This window comes from Salvelinus alpinus, chromosome 13 (assembly GCF_045679555.1).
Source record: "Salvelinus alpinus chromosome 13, SLU_Salpinus.1, whole genome shotgun sequence".
In the NCBI taxonomy this organism is placed as follows: Eukaryota; Metazoa; Chordata; class Actinopteri; order Salmoniformes; family Salmonidae; genus Salvelinus; species Salvelinus alpinus.
Window position 1 is genome coordinate 21,986,011 of NC_092098.1, and position 20,482 is coordinate 22,006,492.

At 48.0% G+C, this 20,482-nt stretch overlaps 1 protein-coding gene across 1 annotated transcript; it reads right to left on the reverse strand.

Moving 5' to 3' along the window:
- Positions 1–994: 994 nt before the first annotated feature.
- LOC139537356 (protein sprouty homolog 3-like) lies at positions 995–17,725 on the reverse strand. The gene is made up of 2 exons (XM_071338576.1): positions 17,013–17,725; positions 995–8,425 (listed from the first exon to the last, which is right to left on the reverse strand). Exon 2 carries the CDS (start codon positions 8,329–8,331, stop codon positions 7,375–7,377), a length of 957 nt encoding a protein of 318 aa, XP_071194677.1. The 5' UTR covers positions 8,332–8,425; positions 17,013–17,725; the 3' UTR covers positions 995–7,374.
- Between the last annotated feature and the right edge of the window lie 2,757 nt (positions 17,726–20,482).

The window sequence follows — 20,482 nt, forward strand, 5'->3', positions numbered from 1 at the left end:
GTGTGTGTGTGTGTGTGTGTGTGTGTGTGTGTGTGTGTGTGTGTGTGTGTGTGTGTCTCCAGGGGTAGGCAGGAGAGTGAGAGAGGGTAAGAGGTCTGCTTTAATGCACTTCAGTTTGTGATGATGAGCAGAAAGGGTGGGTTTTCTCAAGTACATGCACGCTAACCCACTGGGCACAGACGTCATTTCAACTTCTAGTTTTGATTGACATTTGATTGAGATGTCAACTAATATGAATTCAACATGAAATCAACAAAAATGTTCACCATGTCATTGGATTTAGGTTAGTTGAGTGAAAAAAAAGACCAAAATCCAATCCGTTTTCCACGTTGATTCAACATCAGATTTACTTTTGTTGTTGAAATGAGGTCGAAATAACATTGATGCTACCAGTTTTTGCCCAGTGGGAAGACATATACACAGTCACACAGTCACACAGACAGTCACACACACGGTCACACAGATAGTCACACACACAGTCACACAGACAGTCACACACACGGTCACACAGACAGTCACACAGACAGTCACACACACGGTCACACAGACAGTCACAAACCCAGTCAGACAGTCACTCACGAACACACACACACACACACACACATCTGTATTCACTCCTCTAAGAAGCCATTAGTGTGAGCTGGCATTGATTACTTATTGATGGGGCCGTCGAGGAGTGGAGTGAAGGACCACGGACAAAGGCTCCCCCTGACCACTGCAACATCATGAACATACAGCAGTCTATACAGCACAAATACACACACACATACATACACACACACACCTTTTCTGCATGGCAAATGGGCAGGGCGAGGAAAGGCCTCACCAGTCTTTTTGACTTACGGCATATGGACGTGACTACTCTGGTCATCAAACCTGACAGTCTACAACACTAGGGTTAACACGGTATGAGCATCTCACAAACACACACACACACACACTGATGCAAACAGCCACACACGCACACGCACACACCAGAGAAGAGGCAGCCAGACACAGGCCATTTGGAAACACCTTTTATTGGTTATCTTTAGCCATGAGGGCTGCAGCCGCCACACCACTCCGAGAGAAACCAAACCATAAAGCCAAAAATATCATCCTCGCAATTTCCGCCGTCAAATAAATACTTTTCTCTCATCGCAACCATTAAATAAATATCTGTGACGCATCGGTAATATCAGCAACGGGAAAAAATAAGTGTGAAATGTATATTTAATATATATAATATATTCATTTAGATAGATTTCTATATATATATATATGTATATATATATATATATATGTCCATATATTCTCCTTAAATGATTTTACAACATACAAGATGCCAATTGTACCAAAGCAATACTTACTAATACGACATGGGGAAGTTTAGTGGTTAACTTGTAGCCTGCATACAGCACCCGAGAGGGTTGGTTGGTTGTTATTCTGCAGAAATGCATGTATAGTACAGTACCTACCTACACACGGAGCCCTTCCCCTCACCTGGGAGATAGAGCTCTACAGGGAAAGGACTGTAGAGGAGAGGACATTCACCTGGGCCTTACACATTGGCCATGAAGTGTATGGGTGTGTATTTGTTTGTGTGTGTATTTGTGAATTTGTGTTTGTGTGTGTGTATTTGTGAATTTGTGTGTGTGTGTGTATTTGGGAAATGAATCACGGAGCAAATAGTGAAGTTGAGGTACATCATAAACGATGTGGCACATGGTAAATGATCTTCTCCTCCACAGTGCAAAACCTCTAGAAGAATTGTTACAAGTATTGACCAGGTCTGTGACTCAAGGTAAATGTTCACTATAATAGAAAATAATCATAGCAACATCAATCATAATAAAAAGGGGAATAAAATACATACATGTATACAATAACAGTCTGTATGTACATATAAAAATATAGCAAAGTAACTTCAACAAATCGGATGAGTGTGTGTGTTCATAGGTGAATACAAGCACACACGTGCACACACATACAAGCACACACATACAAGTACACGTGCACACACACGTGCACACACATACAAGCACACACGTGCACACACATAAAAGCACACACGTGCGCACACATACAAGCGCACACACACACACACACATGCTTGACACAGCGTGTTACTTTTCACATCCGGTTTTGGATATCAGTACATAAGACAACCAGACCCCCCCAGACTCAGTCCCTCAGTCCCTCCATCCCTCCTCGCCAGTTCTTCACCTCCCAATGTTGGAATGGTATGACCTCACTCCCACAGCTTTACTCACTCCAACATCAGTCCTTCTAACGGACAGTCACCCTGTCCACAACCTCCTCCTTCCCTTCCTTTTCTTTCCTCCCTTCTCCACTTCCACAGCTCTCTCCCACACTCTACTTTCCTCCATTCACCTCCATCCCTCCCTCCTTCCCCATTAGAAGCTATCATACAGCTAATTGCCTCCTCTCAGAGATCAACTCTCAGAGAAGGAGGAATGGAACCTATTAAGGCGTCCGCATGCTTCCCAGCCGAAACCGTTTGGAATAGTTCCTGCATATATTATGACAACATTTTATGACGTTTTTGTTCGTTTTGGTCTTCAGCAAGGGTGTTTTCGGTTGTTCGGGTACACTAAACTTTTTCTCGAGACAAGCAGAAATCGGTACCCGAAGTCTATGCCTCTTCATCGGTGATTGGACAACAGTAAGGATTGTTTGTTGTCATTCAACGAGAGACGAATAGTTTTCATTCAATTTTTTTCGCTGGAGAAATACTGCACCTAACATCTTAGTTAGATGTAAAATTTAGCAACTCTGCAAAAACGTCAATATTAATGACAGATTTCTTGAGTTATCTGACTATTTTTAGGAAGTGTATTCTGGCTACAGGGTCTCAGAACGGACAAACAGTTCTATTGCTGCTTCTTTCTCGTTTATCAAGTGAAGGTCTTCTAATAAAGTATGTGAGTGCACTTGTTCAGTTTGACCTGCTGAACTGCCAACCTGAAGCACACTGACACCTTTATTTAGTCCATACAGTTAGTAGGAATGTAACTGGGAGGGAAGGGGTGCTAAGATGTGATGCTGGAAGGTGTTAGCTAGCCCCCCTCCGCCCCCCAATGGGGTCGGGGGAGGACTTGCCTGAGGTTGATCAAACTGGCCAGAGGAATCTGTCAAGAAGAGGAAAGCCCTGACCATGCAAAATGCATAATGTGTTGTGGACGCAGTGGTAAGGATCTATAACGGAGGTAATATTTCTTATCTGGCTTACTGTCCATCCCCTATGATATTCCTCTGTATTGGGAATTTGGGGTAGCTCCATCTCTTTGGTGCACGGTAGACAGCAACGCTATCAGGATGGAGGGAGGAATAGAGGAGAGGGGAGGAAGGAATGGGTTAGGGGAGGCTGAGGGATGGGTACAGGCAGGGGAGGTGAGGAGTGGAGAGACAGGCGGTGAGGGGTCAGGGAAGTCTGGCGTCAGCCTGCCGTGGAGAGGAAACCTGACCAGACTCTGGGTCCTCTGAAGCAGCGGCGCTAAAAATAAAACAGGAGGCTTCTGCTGACAGCAAACATACACAGGCCCGACACACACTAACACAGGAGGGGACATGACACCCACACACACATACTCACATACACTACATGACCAAAAGTATGTGACCACCTGCTCGTCGAACATTTCATTACAAAATCATGGGCATTAATGTGGAGTTGGTCCCCCATTTGCTGCTATAACAGCCTCCACTCTTCTGGGAAGGTTTTCCAATAGATATTTGAATATTGCTGCAGGGACTTCCTTCCATTCAGCCACAAGAGCATTAGTGAGGTTGGGTACTGAAGTTGGTGATTAGACCTTGCTCGCAGTCGGCATTCTAATTAATCCCAAAGGTGTTCGATGGGGTTGAGGTCAGGGCTCTGTGCAGGCCAGTCAAGTTCTTCCACACGATCTCGACAAACCATTTCTGTATGGACCTCGCTTTGTGCATGGGGGGCATTGTCATGCTGAAACAGGAAAGGGCCTTCCCCAAACTGTTGCCACAAAGTTGGAAGCACAGAATTGTCTAGAATGTCATTGTATGCTGTAGCGTTATGATTTCCCTTCACTGGAATTAAGGGGCCTAACCCAAACTATGAAAAACAACCCCAGACCATTATTCCTCCTCCACCAAACTTTACAGTTGGCACTATGCATTGGGACAGGTAGCGTTCTCCTGGAATGCGCCAAACCACATTCGTCCGTCAGACTGCCAGATGGTGAAGCGTGATTCATCATTCCAGAGAACGCGTTTCCTTGTTCCAGAGTCCAATGGAGGCAAGCTTTACACCACTCCAACCAACGCTTGGCATTGCGCATGGTGATCTTAGGCTTGTGTGAGGCTGCTCGGCCATGGAAACCCACTTCATAAGCTCCTGACGAACAGTTCTTGTGCTGACGTGTCTTCCAGATGCAGTTTGGAACTCGGTAGTGAGTGTTGCAACCAAGGACAGACACTTTTTTACGCACTACGTGCTTCAGCACTTGGCGGCCCTGTTCTATGAGCTTGTGTGGCCTACCACTTCGCGGCTGAGCCGTTGTTGCTCCTAGACTTTTCCACTTCACAATAACAGGACTTACAGTTGACCAGGGCAGCTCTAGTTGGGCAAAAATGTTACAAACTGGCATGTTGGAAAGGTGGCATCCAATGACGGTGCCACGTTGAAAGTCACTGAGCTCTTCAGTAAGGCCATTCTACTGCCAATGTCTCTCTATGGAGATTGCATGGCTGTGTGCTCAATGTTATACACCTGTCAGCAACGGGTATGCCTGAAATAGCCGAATCCACTAATTTGAAGGGTTGTCCACATACTTTTGTATATATATAGTGTATACTGTACATACACAGGTAAGAACACACACTTACACACAAACATTTGTGCACATACACATGCTCGTGCAAGCACACACACACACACACACACACACACACACACACACACACACACACACACACACACACACACACACACACACACACACACACACACACACACACACACACACACACACACACACACACACTAACACACACACACACACTGCCTGGTCATAAGGGAGGCCCCCCAAGTTAGTCTGTTAGTTAGACAGCTGGGCAACTACAGACGATCCACCTCTATATCTCACAGTGCTTTCCATATTAAATGAGCTTAATCACTTTAGATTCTCCGGGTACATCATGGTCCCTTTTTGGTGTGTCAAACAGTAATACATGTTTGTGTTTCAGAGTTTGTGTCTTTGTTCCACCATTAGGATAGGGTCTTTGCATCAGCCTCAGACAAAATGTCTGCCATGGCCGCTCGTTGCCAAATCTTGTATGTCCATTCAGTCGGTCGGCTCCAGGATGCCTCTTCAGAGAGGGAGGGGAGGGAAAGAGGCCCACCCTGTAGACTCCCTATATACCATCCTGTCTCTGTCTCTGTCATGCCTGGAATACACATTTGCTAGAGACCCCTTTTATTTAATGGCTGTGTTAGGATTTGTTCTAGTAGCTTGCTCACTGTACTCACATAACACATGGTCCGCTCTCGCTATCTCTCTCTCTACCTCACTCTCTCTCTACCTCTCTACCTATGTCTCTCTCTATCGCTCTACCTCACTGAAGAGGAAGTCCAATAAATAAATAGGTCAAGTCTAACCCCAGCCCCCAAACCCCAGCCCATCACACAGCACAGTGAGGTTGGTCTGTTGAGTAACGGTCTGGTCGGCCAGGCAGGCGCACACAGAGAATAGCCACAGTACTATGTACAGTAGAGTGGCCCACACAGTAAGGGGAAGGTAGAGACTGTATGCCCACACAGTAAGGGGAAGGTAGAGGCAGTATGCCCACACAGTAAGGGGAAGGTAGTGACAGTATGCCCACACAGTAAGGGGAAGGTAAAGACTGCATGCCCACACAGTAAGGGGAAGGTAGAGACAGTATGCCCACACAGTAAGGGGAAGGTAGAGACAGTATACCCACACAGTAAGGGGAAGGTAGAGACAGTATGCCCACACAGTAAGGGGAAGGTAGAGACAGTATGCCCACACAGTAAGGGGAAGGTAGAGACAGTATGCCCACACAGTAAGGGGAAGGTAGTGACAATATGCCCACATAGTAAGGGGGTGGTAGAGACAGTATGCCCACACAGTATGCCCACACAGTAAGGGGAAGGTAGAGACAGTATGCCCACACAGTAAGGGGAAGGTAGTGACAGTATGCCCACACAGTATGCCCACACAGTAAGGGGAAGGTAGAGACAGTATGCCCACACAGTAAGGGGAAGGTAGTGACAGTATGCCCACACAGTAAGGGGGTGGTAGAGACAGTATGCCCACACAGTATGCCCACACAGTAAGGGGAAGGTAGAGACAGTATGCCCACACAGTAAGGGGAAGGTAGTGACAGTATGCCCACACAGTAAGGGGGCGGTAGAGACAGTATGCCCACACAGTAAGGGGAAGGTAGAGACAGTATGCACACACAGTAAGGGGAAGGTAGAGACAGTATGCCCACACAGTAAGGGGAAGGTAGAGACAGTATGCCCACACAGTAAGGGGAAGGTAGAGACAGTATGCCCACACAGTAAGGGGAAGGTAGAGACAGTATGCCCACACAGTAAGGGGAAGGTAGAGACAGTATGCCCACACAGTAAGGGGAAGGTAGAGACAGTATGCACACACAGTAAGGGGAAGGTAGAGACAGTATGCCCACACAGTAAGGGGAAGGTAGAGACAGTATGCCCACACAGTAAGGGGAAGGTAGAGACTGCATGCCCACACAGTAAGGGGAAGGTAGAGACAGTATGCCCACACAGTAAGGGGAAGGTAGAGACAGTATGCCCACACAGTAAGGGGAAGGTAGAGACAGTATTCCCACACAGTAAGGGGAAGGTAGAGACTGCATGCCCACACAGTAAGGGGAAGGTAGAGACAGTATGCCCACACAGTAAGGGGAAGGTAGAGACAGTATGCCCACACAGTAAGGGGAAGGTAGAGACAGTATGCCCACACAGTAAGGGGAAGGTAGAGACAGTATGCCCACACAGTAAGGGGGTGGTAGAGACAGTATGCCCACACAGTAAGGGGAAGGTAGAGACAGTATGCCCACACAGTAACACAGTAAGGTTAAGTTTGGCAGTCAGTTCAGCAAAAAGCACCAGGCGGTTTCAGGTTTCGGCTCAAGTCTCCACACGTACAGTACAGTTACAGTAAAGTACAGTAAGGCTTTTGGTCATTTCTCTTCAGGCAGGAGGAAAAGAAGAAGTATGGAAAGTACGTAAGGTGAAAGGTCACTGTAGGTAGATCACGACGGGCTGAGCGGGGCGATTGCATTGTCATGGCAATGTTGTCAAAGACTGCGTTGTCCAGGCGGCGATTGACTCCAGGTGCATCACTGTCATACAGGCTTCTCCAGGGACTTGCTGCGGAAGGGGGCGTGCCCGGGGTTGGGGTTGGAGGTGGAGATCTTGCGGCACACGGTGTTGGTGTTGCTGCAGCGGCAGCCGGGCCGGGTGGCTCGGTCGTGGGCCCGCTGGCACAGGGCGAGGCACAGTCTGGCAGGTGGGTAGCAGCAGAGACAGGGCAGGCACAGCGCCAGAAGGCCAATGGTACCCCAGCGAGCGCAGGCGTGGGCGGGCGTGCAAGCGCAGGGCCGGTCGGCACAGTTGTCCTCATCATCCTGAGCGGAGCAGTGGTAGAACAGGCCCTTAACGCAGCACAGACAGGTGCCGTACTCCACAGCACTCTGAGCAGAGCAGAGGCAGCGCTGCCTACAGACCCAGTAGGACGGCAGGCTCCGCGGGGCGCAGCACTCCTGACACTTACACCTCCCACAGCGCTCACAGATAAACAGGTGCAAGCCCAGGTCCTCTCCCTCCTCCAGGCCTTTACCTAGAGAAGCCTCAGGCTTGAGTTCTCCTTTAGGCTGGGAGCGCACCACTGAGGCCAGGCCAGAGTGGGAGGGCGTCAGGCCCGCCAGGAGTCTCTGGTCGGAGGCAGCGCTGGTCCGGGACATGGCTGAGCTGGCTGTACTGGAGCGACTCAGATGGGTCAGATGGGCGTGTTGCTGCTGGCTCTGGCTCCGGGGGAGAGGGGTGTGGGACGGGTACCCCTGAGAGTAACCATGAAGGTAACCTTGAGGGGGGTACCCATGGGTGATGGGGTAGTGGTCGTCGTGGGTGTAAAAGAAGCCAGAATGTGAGGCGTGGTCCAGGGCCACGGGGCGCTCCACATAGTCATTGCTGGCCCGGATGGAGCGAATCTGGTCCAGGGAGAGGACAGGCACCTGCTGGAGGTCCAGCCCATCCAGGTCCATCCTGACTAGGGCAGGGCCGCGACCCGGGGGAGGGTCCATCCTGGTCCTTGAAGTAGTGGCACGAGGGAGGGGGATGGGGTCGGGACGGGGTCGGGACGGGGGAGTCGCACCTCTCACGGCACATCAGAGAGACCTGGAACAGAAGGAGAGATACACATTTTAGAACATTGTTACATTTCATCCCAGAACACGTTAAAGAAACTCACACCTCTTTACCCCTAAAAGAAACCACATCAACCAGCTCATCACTCTTCCTTACTCTTTACCACTTACAACATATCTGGAAAGCCGGGAGTCAACTTACTTTTCACTTTCTCACAACTCATTTATGCAGACGGCTTCAATATTTCACTTCCCATGTTCGGTAAAACTGTACATGCAGTAGAGTGGACCTATACTGCAGTTAGGCAGACCTGACCTGAGCAACGTAATTGAGTTATATAAACTGGACACAAATAGACCCAATATCCACATAGGCATTATTATCAACATCATTATGAACATTGAACTGCACTGTTGGTTAAGGGCTTGTAAGTAAGCATTTCACGGTAAAGTCTACACTTGTTGTATTTGGCGCATGTGGCAAATAAAGTTTGATTTGATTTGATTTTGAAATTCTCTAGTGCTGAGAGTATAACTATTATTATCCAAGCAGGGCCAAAGAGATAAAGAGATTAGTCTGGCCTGTAATTTAGCATCTGTTCTCCTACACAGCTCACTCTCTGGCTGCGTTTAGATACACAGCCCAATTCTGATATTTTTTTCACTAATAGGTATTTTGACCAGTCACATCAGCTCTAAAAAAAAAAGATCTGATGTGGAAAGATCTGACGTGATTTCTCAAAAGTCAAATTAGTGAAAAAAGATCAGAATTGGGCTGGCTGTGTAAACTCAGCCTCTCTGTAAACTCAGCCACACTCACTCACACACACACACACTCACTCACTCACTAACACCCACACAGACACTCATTCACTCACACACTCACACACTCACATTCACTCACACACACACTCACTCACTCACTCACCCACACACACACTCATTCACTCACACACTCACACTCACTCACACCCTCACACACACAGCTGCTGGCTCTGAAGAAAGGAAGGGCATTGGATCCGCCTGCCTGTCCGTCCGCATATCCGAAGATATACAGAGATGAATTGGGGAAAACGTTGCAGTGTGTTAGTGGCTATGCGTGTCACTAAGGTCCTAGGTTGTCGTTGTTGTAACCCAATCTGGTGTTTGGAGGGGAGAGTTGTTTCAGCCTTATCCTCCACAAACAGGAACAACGTGGATATTGGAATGTAGATGGAAAACATTAGTATCCTGGGATTAACACACAAACACATTGGCTTGTTTCATCACAGTGACATAATGTAGCAGGGAACGACTCCACATTTTGTGGACAATAACGTTTTTCATATTTTATTTGAATAATACAGTATGTGAGTTTTAGTAAAGATGATGTTGCACCTACAAAAATACCCTCTGAATATCTGCTACAAATCCTAACGACAACAGATGCAGCAGAATCTTCTGTTATGTGTTCAACAGGCTGTTATGTGCTTCATTCGATACCCTGATACATCTGGTTCTGATTTTTAGGTCCTTTTCCTCCTCTCCTCTTGTTGCACCCGTACCAAACGGCCTGAGGGGATAGTTCCCTTCATTTCTCTGTGAGAGGCCAGCAAGCACTCGCGGAAAATGAGACAAACAAAGAGAGAGAGAGAGACAGACAAAGAGAGAGGGAGGGAGAGAGGGAGACAGGAGCGTAATCAGAGTAATCAGGCCAAATAGAGAAGCATTTAAAGCAGAAAGCCAGATGAGCAGATTAGATGGAGGAGAGAGACGGGAGAGGACAGATGGAGGGATGGAAGAACGGACGGACATAGCCAGGAACGGAAATCCATAGTCAGAAACAGCAATTAAGAATAGCAGAGTGAAGGGCGGTTGGATGTGGTTGGATGGAGACATGTTGGATAGGTGGGGTTGGTGGAATGGGATGAGAGGTTGGTGCACATTTTTTACCGTTTCCAATGTAAAATTATTAAATACTTTGTACTTATGTACCTTATTTAAAAAAAATATATTTTTTTTGTGGCAGCTCACAGAATGTATATATTGTACCTGTACCAGCCTTCCGGGGATCTGCCATCAGAATTTCTGGCAACGATGCTCTCGCAAAAGGTACGATACCATCCAACCTCACACACACATACTGTAGACAAACACAGATTACACGTACACATGTCTTGACACACTGAGACAGACACACGTAGATAGACTGAGACAGACACACGTAGAAAGACTGAGACAGACACACAAAAGTGCAGAGATACACACACAAACGTACATCTACACACTCCCAGACACACCAACACCCCAGCCCGCAGCCATACAGTGAAGATAAGGTCGGAAGCTCAGAATGCATTTCCAAATTAGGTGGAGGAGGGAAGGGAAGTCCTTCAGAATAATCACTTCAAATGAAGCAGCACCCATCCACTACACAGCTATCAGACCATCTAATTGTTAAGAGAAGCCGGCTGCTCGGCTCTTTCCATGACCTCATCATGTAGAGTCGTCCGGACCAGGGCAGGGTTCAGGCTATAAACGTGTGACCAAGCCCTTCACCGCTGAGCAAGAGATGGGCTCTTCTCTGGCTTGGACCACTCCCGATAAAATACAAATAAAAACATTTCAGCTGGTCTTGGTCTACTCACAGATTTCATAAACCGGTCTAGGTCTGGGTCATAAGAGGATAAAGTGCAGGCTTTTGTTCCAACCCTACTATAACTCATCTGACTCTAGGGCTAATCAGGGTCCTGAGGAGCAGCTGATTAGCATAAGGTGTATTATAGTAGGGTTGGAACCAAACCCTGCAGCCAGGGGAGTATCCCCTGAGGAGGAGGATTGGCTAGCCCTGTTGTAGCTCTAGACTGACATCTGCTTACCTTCCTGTTGGATACATAACTCAATCTGCTCTGATCACACACAGTCCCGTGTGGCTCAGTTGGTAGAGCATGGCACTTGCAACACCAGGTTTGTGGGTTTGATTCCCACGGGCGACCAGTATGAACAAATATGAAAATGTATGCACTCAGTCGCTCTGGATAGGAGCATCTGCAAAAATGTAAATCACACAGATGTTTTATCTCAAGTGTTAAACTTTCTGTGTTTTACTGTTTCATTTGTTTCTGCATTGCACATTTATAACACTTTACAATAGAACAGATATGCTTTCTGAGAGCGACAGCTGTGCGTGAATACTATTGACTCATTCAGTACGGCAATGTTTACATGTTGCATTTGGAGCAGCAGTAGAAACCATGGATGTTCTTTCCCCCCCCCCCCCGCTCCTTGTGGGAGCTGTTGCCTTGGTAACCATGTTTGGGAAGTCAACTCCCACTACCCAGAATCCTTCCCTCTCCCCCTCCACCTACCCACCGGGCTCCGCCCCACCCTAACGCCACCAGCTGAGCAGGCCGACTGCTCTGTAAAGTGAGATGTAAGAGAGAATGCAGCCAGCCATCCCTCCATGTTCATCCCCTCCTCTCATCTAACCAGTGTGGATGCCAGAGGATCAATAACTGACACTCCCAGGCTGTGGGTGGGGATGTGGATGGGGAATAGGATTGTGGCAGGAGCAGCGTATTGGGGCCAGGCTCAGTACAGTGGCCGGTGCTAGGGCAGGGGGTTATAAGGCAGGGGCTGGGATAACGACAGGGGTTGGGGTTAGGGACAGGACTGGGGTTAGGGAAGGGGCTGGTGTTAGGGTAAGGTCAGGGGGTGGGGTGGGGTAAGGGCCACGGCTGGGGTTAGGGTTAGTGCAGGGGGTTAGGGTTAGGGAAAGGGTTAGGGTTAGGCCAAGGCCAGGGGGTTAGGGTTAGGGTTAGGGTTAGGGTTAGGGTTAGGGTTAGGGCAAGGGTTAGGGAAGGGGCTGGGGTTGGGGTTAGGGTTAGGGTAAGGGTAAGGGTAAGGGTAAGGGTAAGGGTAAGGGTAAGGGTAAGGGTTAGGGAAGGGGCTGGGGTTGGGGTTAGGGTTAGGCCAAGGGCTGGGGTTAGAGTTAGAGTTAGGGTTAGGCCAAGGCCAGGGGGTTAGGGTTAGGGTTAGGGCAAGGGTTAGGGAAGGGGCTGGGGTTAGGGTTAGGGTTGGGCCAGGGGTAGGGGGTTAGGGTTAGGGCAGGGTTGGGTTGGGGAAGCGGCTGGGGTTAGGGTTAGGGAAGGAGTTGGGGTTAGGGTTAGGGTTAGGCCAAGGGTAGGGGGTTAGGGTTAGGGCAGGGTTGGGGAAGGGGCTGGGGTTAGGGTTAGGGAAGGAGTTGGGGTTAGGGTTAGGGTTAGGGTTAGGGTTAGGGTTAGGGTTAGGGTTAGGGTTAGGGCAGGAGCTGGGGCACATGGTGTCAGTACATAGTGAGAAAGCATAGATACAGCAACATGAGGAAAGGTAGAACAGCCCAGATCTGTTTCTACAATACAGCATCTAGCCAAGACATGGCTCCTCTCCTATACTTGGCTGAGTTATTCCTGCCGGCTGTATCTGCCTGGCTCTGGGAGGTCTGTTTTATGTGTCTGCTCCTGCTTTTATCATCTGGGTCAGATGCAAACCCAGAGGAACACAACACTCACTCATTCCATGATATCAACAGCATTCACACTCCTTCCTCTCGCTCATCTGTTCATCCCTTCACCTCCTCCTTACTCTGTCCTTCTGTGTGTGCCCCTCACACAACTTTTAGGGCCTCAGATGTAAAAAAAGAAATAATAATAATTAGGAGAAGGAATTCAAGACTTGAGCGCTTTTCAGGTCTGGGCAGGAGGCACATCGATACAGGGGCTGCAGGATAGATAGAGAGAGAGAAAGGGGGAGATAAAGAGAGAGAGAGAGAGAGCGAGAGAGAGAGAGAGAGAGAGAGAGAGAGAGAGAGAGAGAGAGAGAGAGAGAGAGAGAGAGAGAGAGAGAGAGAGAGAGAGAGAGAGAGAGAGAGAGAGCGAGAGAGAGAGAGCGAGAGAGAGAGAGAGAGAGCGAGAGAGAGAGAGAGAGAGAGAGAGAGAGAGAGAGAGAGAGAGAGAGAGAGAGAGAGAGAGAGAGAGAGAGAGAGAGAGAGAGAGAGAGAGAGAGAGAGAGAGAGAGAGAGAGAGAGAAATACACAAAAAGAGAGAAACAAAGGAGAGTAAAAAAGACAAGGGGATTGAGAAAGAAGAGAGTGAAAGAATGACATGACTAGAGAGAGAGTAGTGAAGGAGAGAGCAAGGCACAGAACAGAGAGAGAGAGAAAGAGAGTGAGGGGGACGGTAAGCAAGAGGGCAAATGGGAATGAGAAAGAGTGAGAAAGAAAACAAGGGAGATACTGTATATACACCTTCTGTACAAAACTATTTCCATGACGTAGACTGAGCAGGTGAATCCAGGTGAAAGGTATGGTCCCTTATTGATGTCACTTGTTAAATCCACTTCAATCAGTGTAGATAAAGGGGAGGAGACAGCTTAAATAAGTATTTTTAAGAATATCGGTTTGTGTCAAGAACTGCAATGCTGCTGGGTCTTTCACTCTCAACAGTTTCCTGTGTGTATCAACAATGGTCCACCACCCAAAGGACATCCAGCCAACTTGACACAACTGTGGGAAGCATTGGAGTCAACATGGACCAGCGACCCTGTGGAACACTTTCGACACCTTGTAGAGTCCATGCAGAGAAGAATTTAGGCTGTTCTGATGGCAAAAGGGGTTCAACTCAATATTAGGAAGGTGTTCTTTATGTTTTGTTTACTCAGTGTATTTAGAGAGCGAGAGAGAGGATAAGCGAGAGAGCTCAGGGCTGATGTTTACTGGGCCAGTCTGCCGTCAGAGGTAACCTGAAGACAGGGCCGTGCGCTGGGGGAGTATCAGTGGTGAGTTAGCCCTGCCTCGCAGCTCTGCCCTGGGGCTCTCTCTCTGCAGCCAGGGCCTGCTCCCCTGCTCCCCTGCTCCCCTGCCCTCCCTGGCACAGTAATCCAATCTGCGGCAGGAACAGGATGAGGACTAGAGAGAGCTGCACAGCACATATTACTCATAACAATCGCCACATAGGACCCTGCTCCTCTCAGCTCAGTTAGAGAGGGAGGGAGAGGGACTCCAAAGCAACATCTGGAGTGCAAAACAGAAAGAGAGAGTGATGGCCTAGTGTTAATTTACTGTGTGTCTCTCACACACACACAAAGCCCCCACACACAGTGAGTCAAAATACTGGTTTGATTGCTGGACCAGTGTGGTATCATGGTGTTAATGGTGATGTGAATGACTGAGGGTGGCAGATGACAACATAATATTGAGCTATTTTTGCCCGTCGCCAGTGACCCCTGGCCCTCCTCTCTTTATACCCCGCTCTGATCTGATGTTATTGCTGATAACAGTGGAACAGTTCTCTTCTTCTCTCCTCTCCTCTCTCCCCTCATCTATCCTCTCCTCTCTTCCCCTCCTCCTTTCTCTCCTCTTCTCGCCTCCTTGTCTCTCCTCTCTTCCTCTCTTCTCTCCCCTCCCCTCCTCTCCTCTCCTCCTCCTCTCAGCCCACAGCTTCCTACAGGGAATATGTCATTAGATATATCAATTTTCCAATCCTCTCTCTCTCTCTTCTCACACGCACACGCACACGCACACACACACACACACACAGCTTCTCCCTCTTCCTTTTTCTTTCCTCCCCTCCAGATTTGCATATTTGCAGTTGAGGCCTTCATTTGGGTTGGCACTTGATGGGTCGCAGACACGAAAACAACCCACCCGCATTTGAATGGGGGCCCTGGCTATTTGTCTGTCTGTGTGTGTGTCTCTGTGTGTGTCTGTGTGTGTGTGTCTGGTTCCCCTGTGCGTGAGCTGTCAGGCAGCGGGACCCAGGGGCCACCCTCTGGCCCCTCCGGGAGTGCAGCAGGATTGAATGACAATAAACTGTATGAGATTCCGGATGTGCCGAATCCGACCCCCAGGAAGGACTGAAATAGACACTGCAGACCAGCAAGTCCGGGCAGGAGAGAGAGGGAGAGAGAGAAAGGGAGGTGAGAGGGAGGGAGGCACACAGAGAGATAGGAAGACCACGTCAGAGAGAGAAAAAGAGAAAGAGAGAGAGCGAGAGAGAGAGAGAGAGAGAGAGAGAGAGAGAGAGAGAGAGAGAGAGAGAGAGAGAGAGAGAGAGAGAGAGAGAGAGAGAGAGAGAGAGAGAGAGAGAGAGAGAGAGAGAGAGAGAGAGAGAGAGAGAGAGAGAGAGATAGAGAGAGAGAGAGAGAGAGAGAGTGATACTAATAAAGATAAAGTAGCAGATAGTGAACGTGAAAAAAACGTGGAATGTGGGAGAGACTGGAAGTAGCTGGAGACAGTAAGAGATAAGAAAGACTGAAGGAGTTGAGGCATAGAGAGAAACCATGTGTTGGTGCGTGTATGTGCATTCACATGAGTGCATGTATGTGTGTGTAACCCACCATCTTGTGTAAATAGGAGTGAGAAAGATAAGTCACCCCTCACATCACCCTGTCTGACACAGTGAGTGATTTCCCCTTTCCACTGTGGGCCAATGGTTCCAAACAGTAATACCAGTCATGCCACGCAACATCCTCTCTCTCTCACAACTTATACACACACTTGTGATACTTCACTTCTATAAAAATTATGTTTTCAGCAACTTTATAAAAGATGCAGAAACAAAAATCTAACTCAATTTGCAGATTCTAAAAAGCGTATGAGTTATTTAAATGGACTTAATAATTTTGTATGTATGTATTTCGCTTATATCAGCCCCTATTTCCAAACATTAAATCTTGGAACATGAAGAGATACATTTGTATATATTTTACAACCAAACTTATACATAATCGTCAAATTCAATACTTTCCACAAGAGTATTCTGTCAAACAGCCACTCCTCTGGCCTGGTGTTAGAAAAAACCTCTCCACTCATCCCATCCCTCTATCCCTCGTTCATCCATTCGCCCCTCCAGTCAGGCACAGCGGAGATGGGTATTGACATACAGTATCCGACCTTGAGAACAATCAATGGCAACCCCACATGTCCCTATCCCACTTACACACACACACCACACCAGTTAAACACACAACACTAAACTATCCCAGTTACAGTTTACACACCATCCCACTTACACACACCACATCAGTTAAACACACCAAACCACTCTCCCAGTTAGACATACCACACCACTCTCCCAGTTAGACACACCACACCACTCTCCCAGTTACACACACCACACCACTCTCCCAGTTACACACACCACACCACTCTCCCAGTTAGACACACCACACCACTCTCCCAGTTAAACACACCACACCACTCCCAGTTAGACACACCACACCACTCTCCCAGTTACACACACCACACCACTCTCCCAGTTAGACACACCACACCACTCTCCCAGTTACACACAACACACCACTCTCCCAGTTACACACACCACACCACACCACACCACTCTCCCAGGTAGACACACCACACCACTCTCCCAGTTAAACACACAAAACCACACCACTATCCCAGCAATATAAAGCTTTAAACAGTAGGGACAGCAAAGAACCTACAGAAAGTAGGCCACTTCAACACACAATTACATTTAATATAAAGAATACATGTGAGAGTCTGGTAAAAGCTCTTTGATCACCTGCTTTTAGTGTTTTTCCTCATAAAATAGAGATGGGTGGGTTGGTACAGTATTTTGGGAGGGGGGTTGTTTTGTACCTACCTCTAAATGGGGGGAGATCCATGCTGCAGTGAAATGGGGCGGCTTGGGGTTGAGGAGGGGGAGGGGCGGCTCTCTCAGTTCCGTGGGGCCACAGCGCCTTGAGTCCCCTCCGCAGTCTTTTCAGGAGCGTCCCTGGAGTGCAACCAATCCCACGCCTCCTAGGGTCATTCCCCGCAAAGATGAAGAAGCAACAACCCAGCCCTGACGACAAGCAGCCGTTCCACAAGCAGCCGTTCCACAGCCTTGTCAGGGGCACAGCAGGGGCACAGCAGGGGCACAGCCGGGGCAGAGAGGTCTCTGGTCCACAGTGTGGAGACCAGAGGGCAGAGTGGCGTGAGAAATATCCCAGAGAACACAAGAAAAAGTAACAGCCAGGTCCTCCGCTTCAGAATTAACAAATAATTGTACTCTTAAAAAATAAGGAAAGCTTGTGAAAAAAGTTAACAAATAAAAGTGAAGGAGTTCCGAAATCCCAGCAGTCAGGGAGATTGTAGTAGTATGGCTCTGTAGTTTTTCTCTCTCCTCTCCCTGAAAGCATAAAGACTGAATGCTGGATAGTCTCTCTCACTCTCTCTGTTCCTCTCCCCCTTGCTCTCTTGCTCCCTCTCTCTCTCTCTCTAGCTCTGTCTCTCACTCTAACTCTCTCGGGTCAGTCCTTCCTGTCTGTGCGTTTATCCTCTCATTCTCTGCGAGCCGAGAGTGTGTGTAAGTGAGTGCATGAGAGACACAGAGAGAGGGGGAGAGATGGAGGGAGGGAGGGAGAGAGGAGGGGAGGGGGCTGGACATGAATGGTAGAGGGAAGCAGGGGAGGGTTCTGTTCAGTGGGGAGGTTACATGTTTGCTGCAGATAGTTAATGGCTAAGTGGCATCATCAGGCTGAAACTAAATCTCTCATTTGTTCTCCCTCAGGTACTGTTCCATATGAGTCTATGAGCAGAGCCTGGCGAGAGAGAGAGAGAGAGAGAGAGAGAGAGAGAGAGAGAGAGAGAGAGAGAGAGAGAGAGAGAGAGAGAGAGAGAGAGAGAGAGAGAGAGAGAGAGAGAGAGAAACAGAGAAAAGGGGAGAAAAAGGGAGAGTGAGCACAAGAAAGAGAGAGAAAAGAGAGGGAGAGAAAAGACAGAGGAAGTGAGAGTGGGAGAAAAAGGGAGACAGCGAGGAAGACAGAGAGGGAAGACCAAAGAGCATGCGATGAGCAAGGGGTGAGCAAGGGAGAAGAAGAGAAAGAGAGGGAAAATAAGGAGGTTGGAGGGGAATGCACTGAGTGGGGTTAAGTCGTAAAAAGCCTCACGAGGCTGATCGTATCAGAGAGAGGAAGAGAAAGAGAGAGAGAGAGATAGGGAGGGAGAGGGAGAGATGGGAAGAGAGAGAGAGTGAGAGTGAGAGAGAGAAATAGAGCGAGCAGGAAAGAGAGAGGTTAGTGGTGTTGGGGAGCCACAGGAACTATCAAAAGCCCTCATAAGACACACAGGTCAGACACTCCTGTCACAAAGCTGTCACTCAACCTTTATACAAGACAAGTCATTGGTTCTGTGCCACTCTGAGTCCTCTCACCCACAGACACAGCCCTGAGAGCCTCTAAAACACCTTCAAGACAAAATGATTGCTCTAAGTTGCTTTATTTTGATAACTTCAGTATTTCCGGTCTCATTCTGGAAAGCCTTGTCAGCAGCACTGATAATGATAATAACGGTCAATGTCAATATTGATCATATACAGTGGGGAGAACAAGTATTTGATACACTGCCGATTTTGCAGGTTTTCCTACTTACAAGGCATGTAGAGGTCTGTCATTTTTATCATAGGTACACTTCAACTGTGAGAGACGGAATCTAAAACAAAAATCCAGAAAATCACATTGTATGATTTTTTTGCATTAATTTTGCATTTGCATTAATTTTTTGCATTAATTTGCATTTTATTGCATGACATAAGTATTTGATCACCTACCAACCAGTAAGAATTCCGGCTCTCACAGACCTGTTAGTTTTTCTTTAAGAAGCCCTCCTGTTCTCCACTCATTACCTGTATTAACTGCACCTGTTTGAACTCGTTACCTGTATAAAAGACACCTGTCCACACACTCAATCAAACAGACTCCAACCTCTCCACAATGGCCAAGACCAGAGAGCTGTGTAAGGACATCAGGGATAAATTGTAGACCTGTACAAGGCTGGGATGGGCTACAGGACAATAGGCAAGCAGCTTGGTGAGAAGGCAACAACTGTTGGCACAATTATTAGAAAATGGAAGAAGTTCAAGATGACGGTCAATCACCCTCGGTCTGGGGCTCCATGCAAGATCTCACCTCGTGGGGCATCAATGATCATGAGGAAGGTGAGGGATCAGCCCAGAACTACACGGCAGGACCTGGTCAATGACCTGAAGAGAGCTGGGACCACAGTCTCAAAGAAAACCATTAGTAACACACTACGCCGTCATGGATTAAAATCCTGCAGCGCACGCAAGGTCCCCCTGCTCAAGCCAGCGCATGTCCAGGCCCGTCTGAAGTTTGCCAATGACCATCTGGATGATCCAGAGGAGGAATGGGAGAAGGTCATGTGGTCTGATGAAACAAAAATAGAGCTTTTTGGTCTAAACTCCACTCGCCGTGTTTGGAGGAAGAAGAAGGATGAGTACAACCCCATGAACACCATCCCAACCGTGAAGCATGGAGGTGGAAACATCATTCTTTGGGGATGCTTTTCTGCAAAGGGGACAGGACGACTGCACCGTATTGAGGGGAGGATGGATGGGGCCATGTATCGCGAGATCTTGACCAACAACCTCCTTCCCTCAGTAAGAGCATTGAAGATGGGTCGTGGCTGGGTCTTCCAGCATGACAACGACCCGAAACACACAGCCAGGGCAACTAAGGAGTGGCTCCGTAAGAAGCATCTCAAGGTCCTGGAGTGGCCTTGCCAGTCTCCAGACCTGAACCCAATAGAAAATCTTTGGAGGGAGCCGAAAGTCCGTATTGCCCAGCGACAGCCCCGAAACCTGAAGGATCTGGAGAAGGTCTGTATGGAGGAGTGGGCCAAAATCCCTGCTGCAGTGTGTGCAAACCTGGTCAAGAACTACAGGAAACGTATGATCTCTGTAATTGCAAACTAAGGTTTCTGTACCAAATATTAAGTTCTGCTTTTCTGATGTATCAAATACTTATGTCATGCAATAAAATGCAAATGAATTACTTAAAAATCATACAATGTGATTTTCTGGATTTTTGTTTTAGATTCCTTCTCTCACAGTTGAAGTGTACCTATGATAAAAATTACAGACCTCTACATGCTTTGTAAGTAGGAAAACCTGCAAAATCGTCAGTGTATCAAATACTTGTTCTCCCCACTGTATATTTTTGCAGTCAAATGTATATTTCAGACCCTTCCGTTCCACTGGCCACCTGCCTTACTCAGCAGGTTCTCTATGGCTGACTGTTGTCTTCCATATAGACAGTATGCATACAGTATATA

What these genes read in the sequence shown, in the direction of transcription:
- LOC139537356 (XM_071338576.1), bottom strand. Translation starts at nt 8,331, where the DNA reads ATGGACCCTCCCCCGGGTCGCGGCCCTGCCCTAGTCAGGATGGACCTG.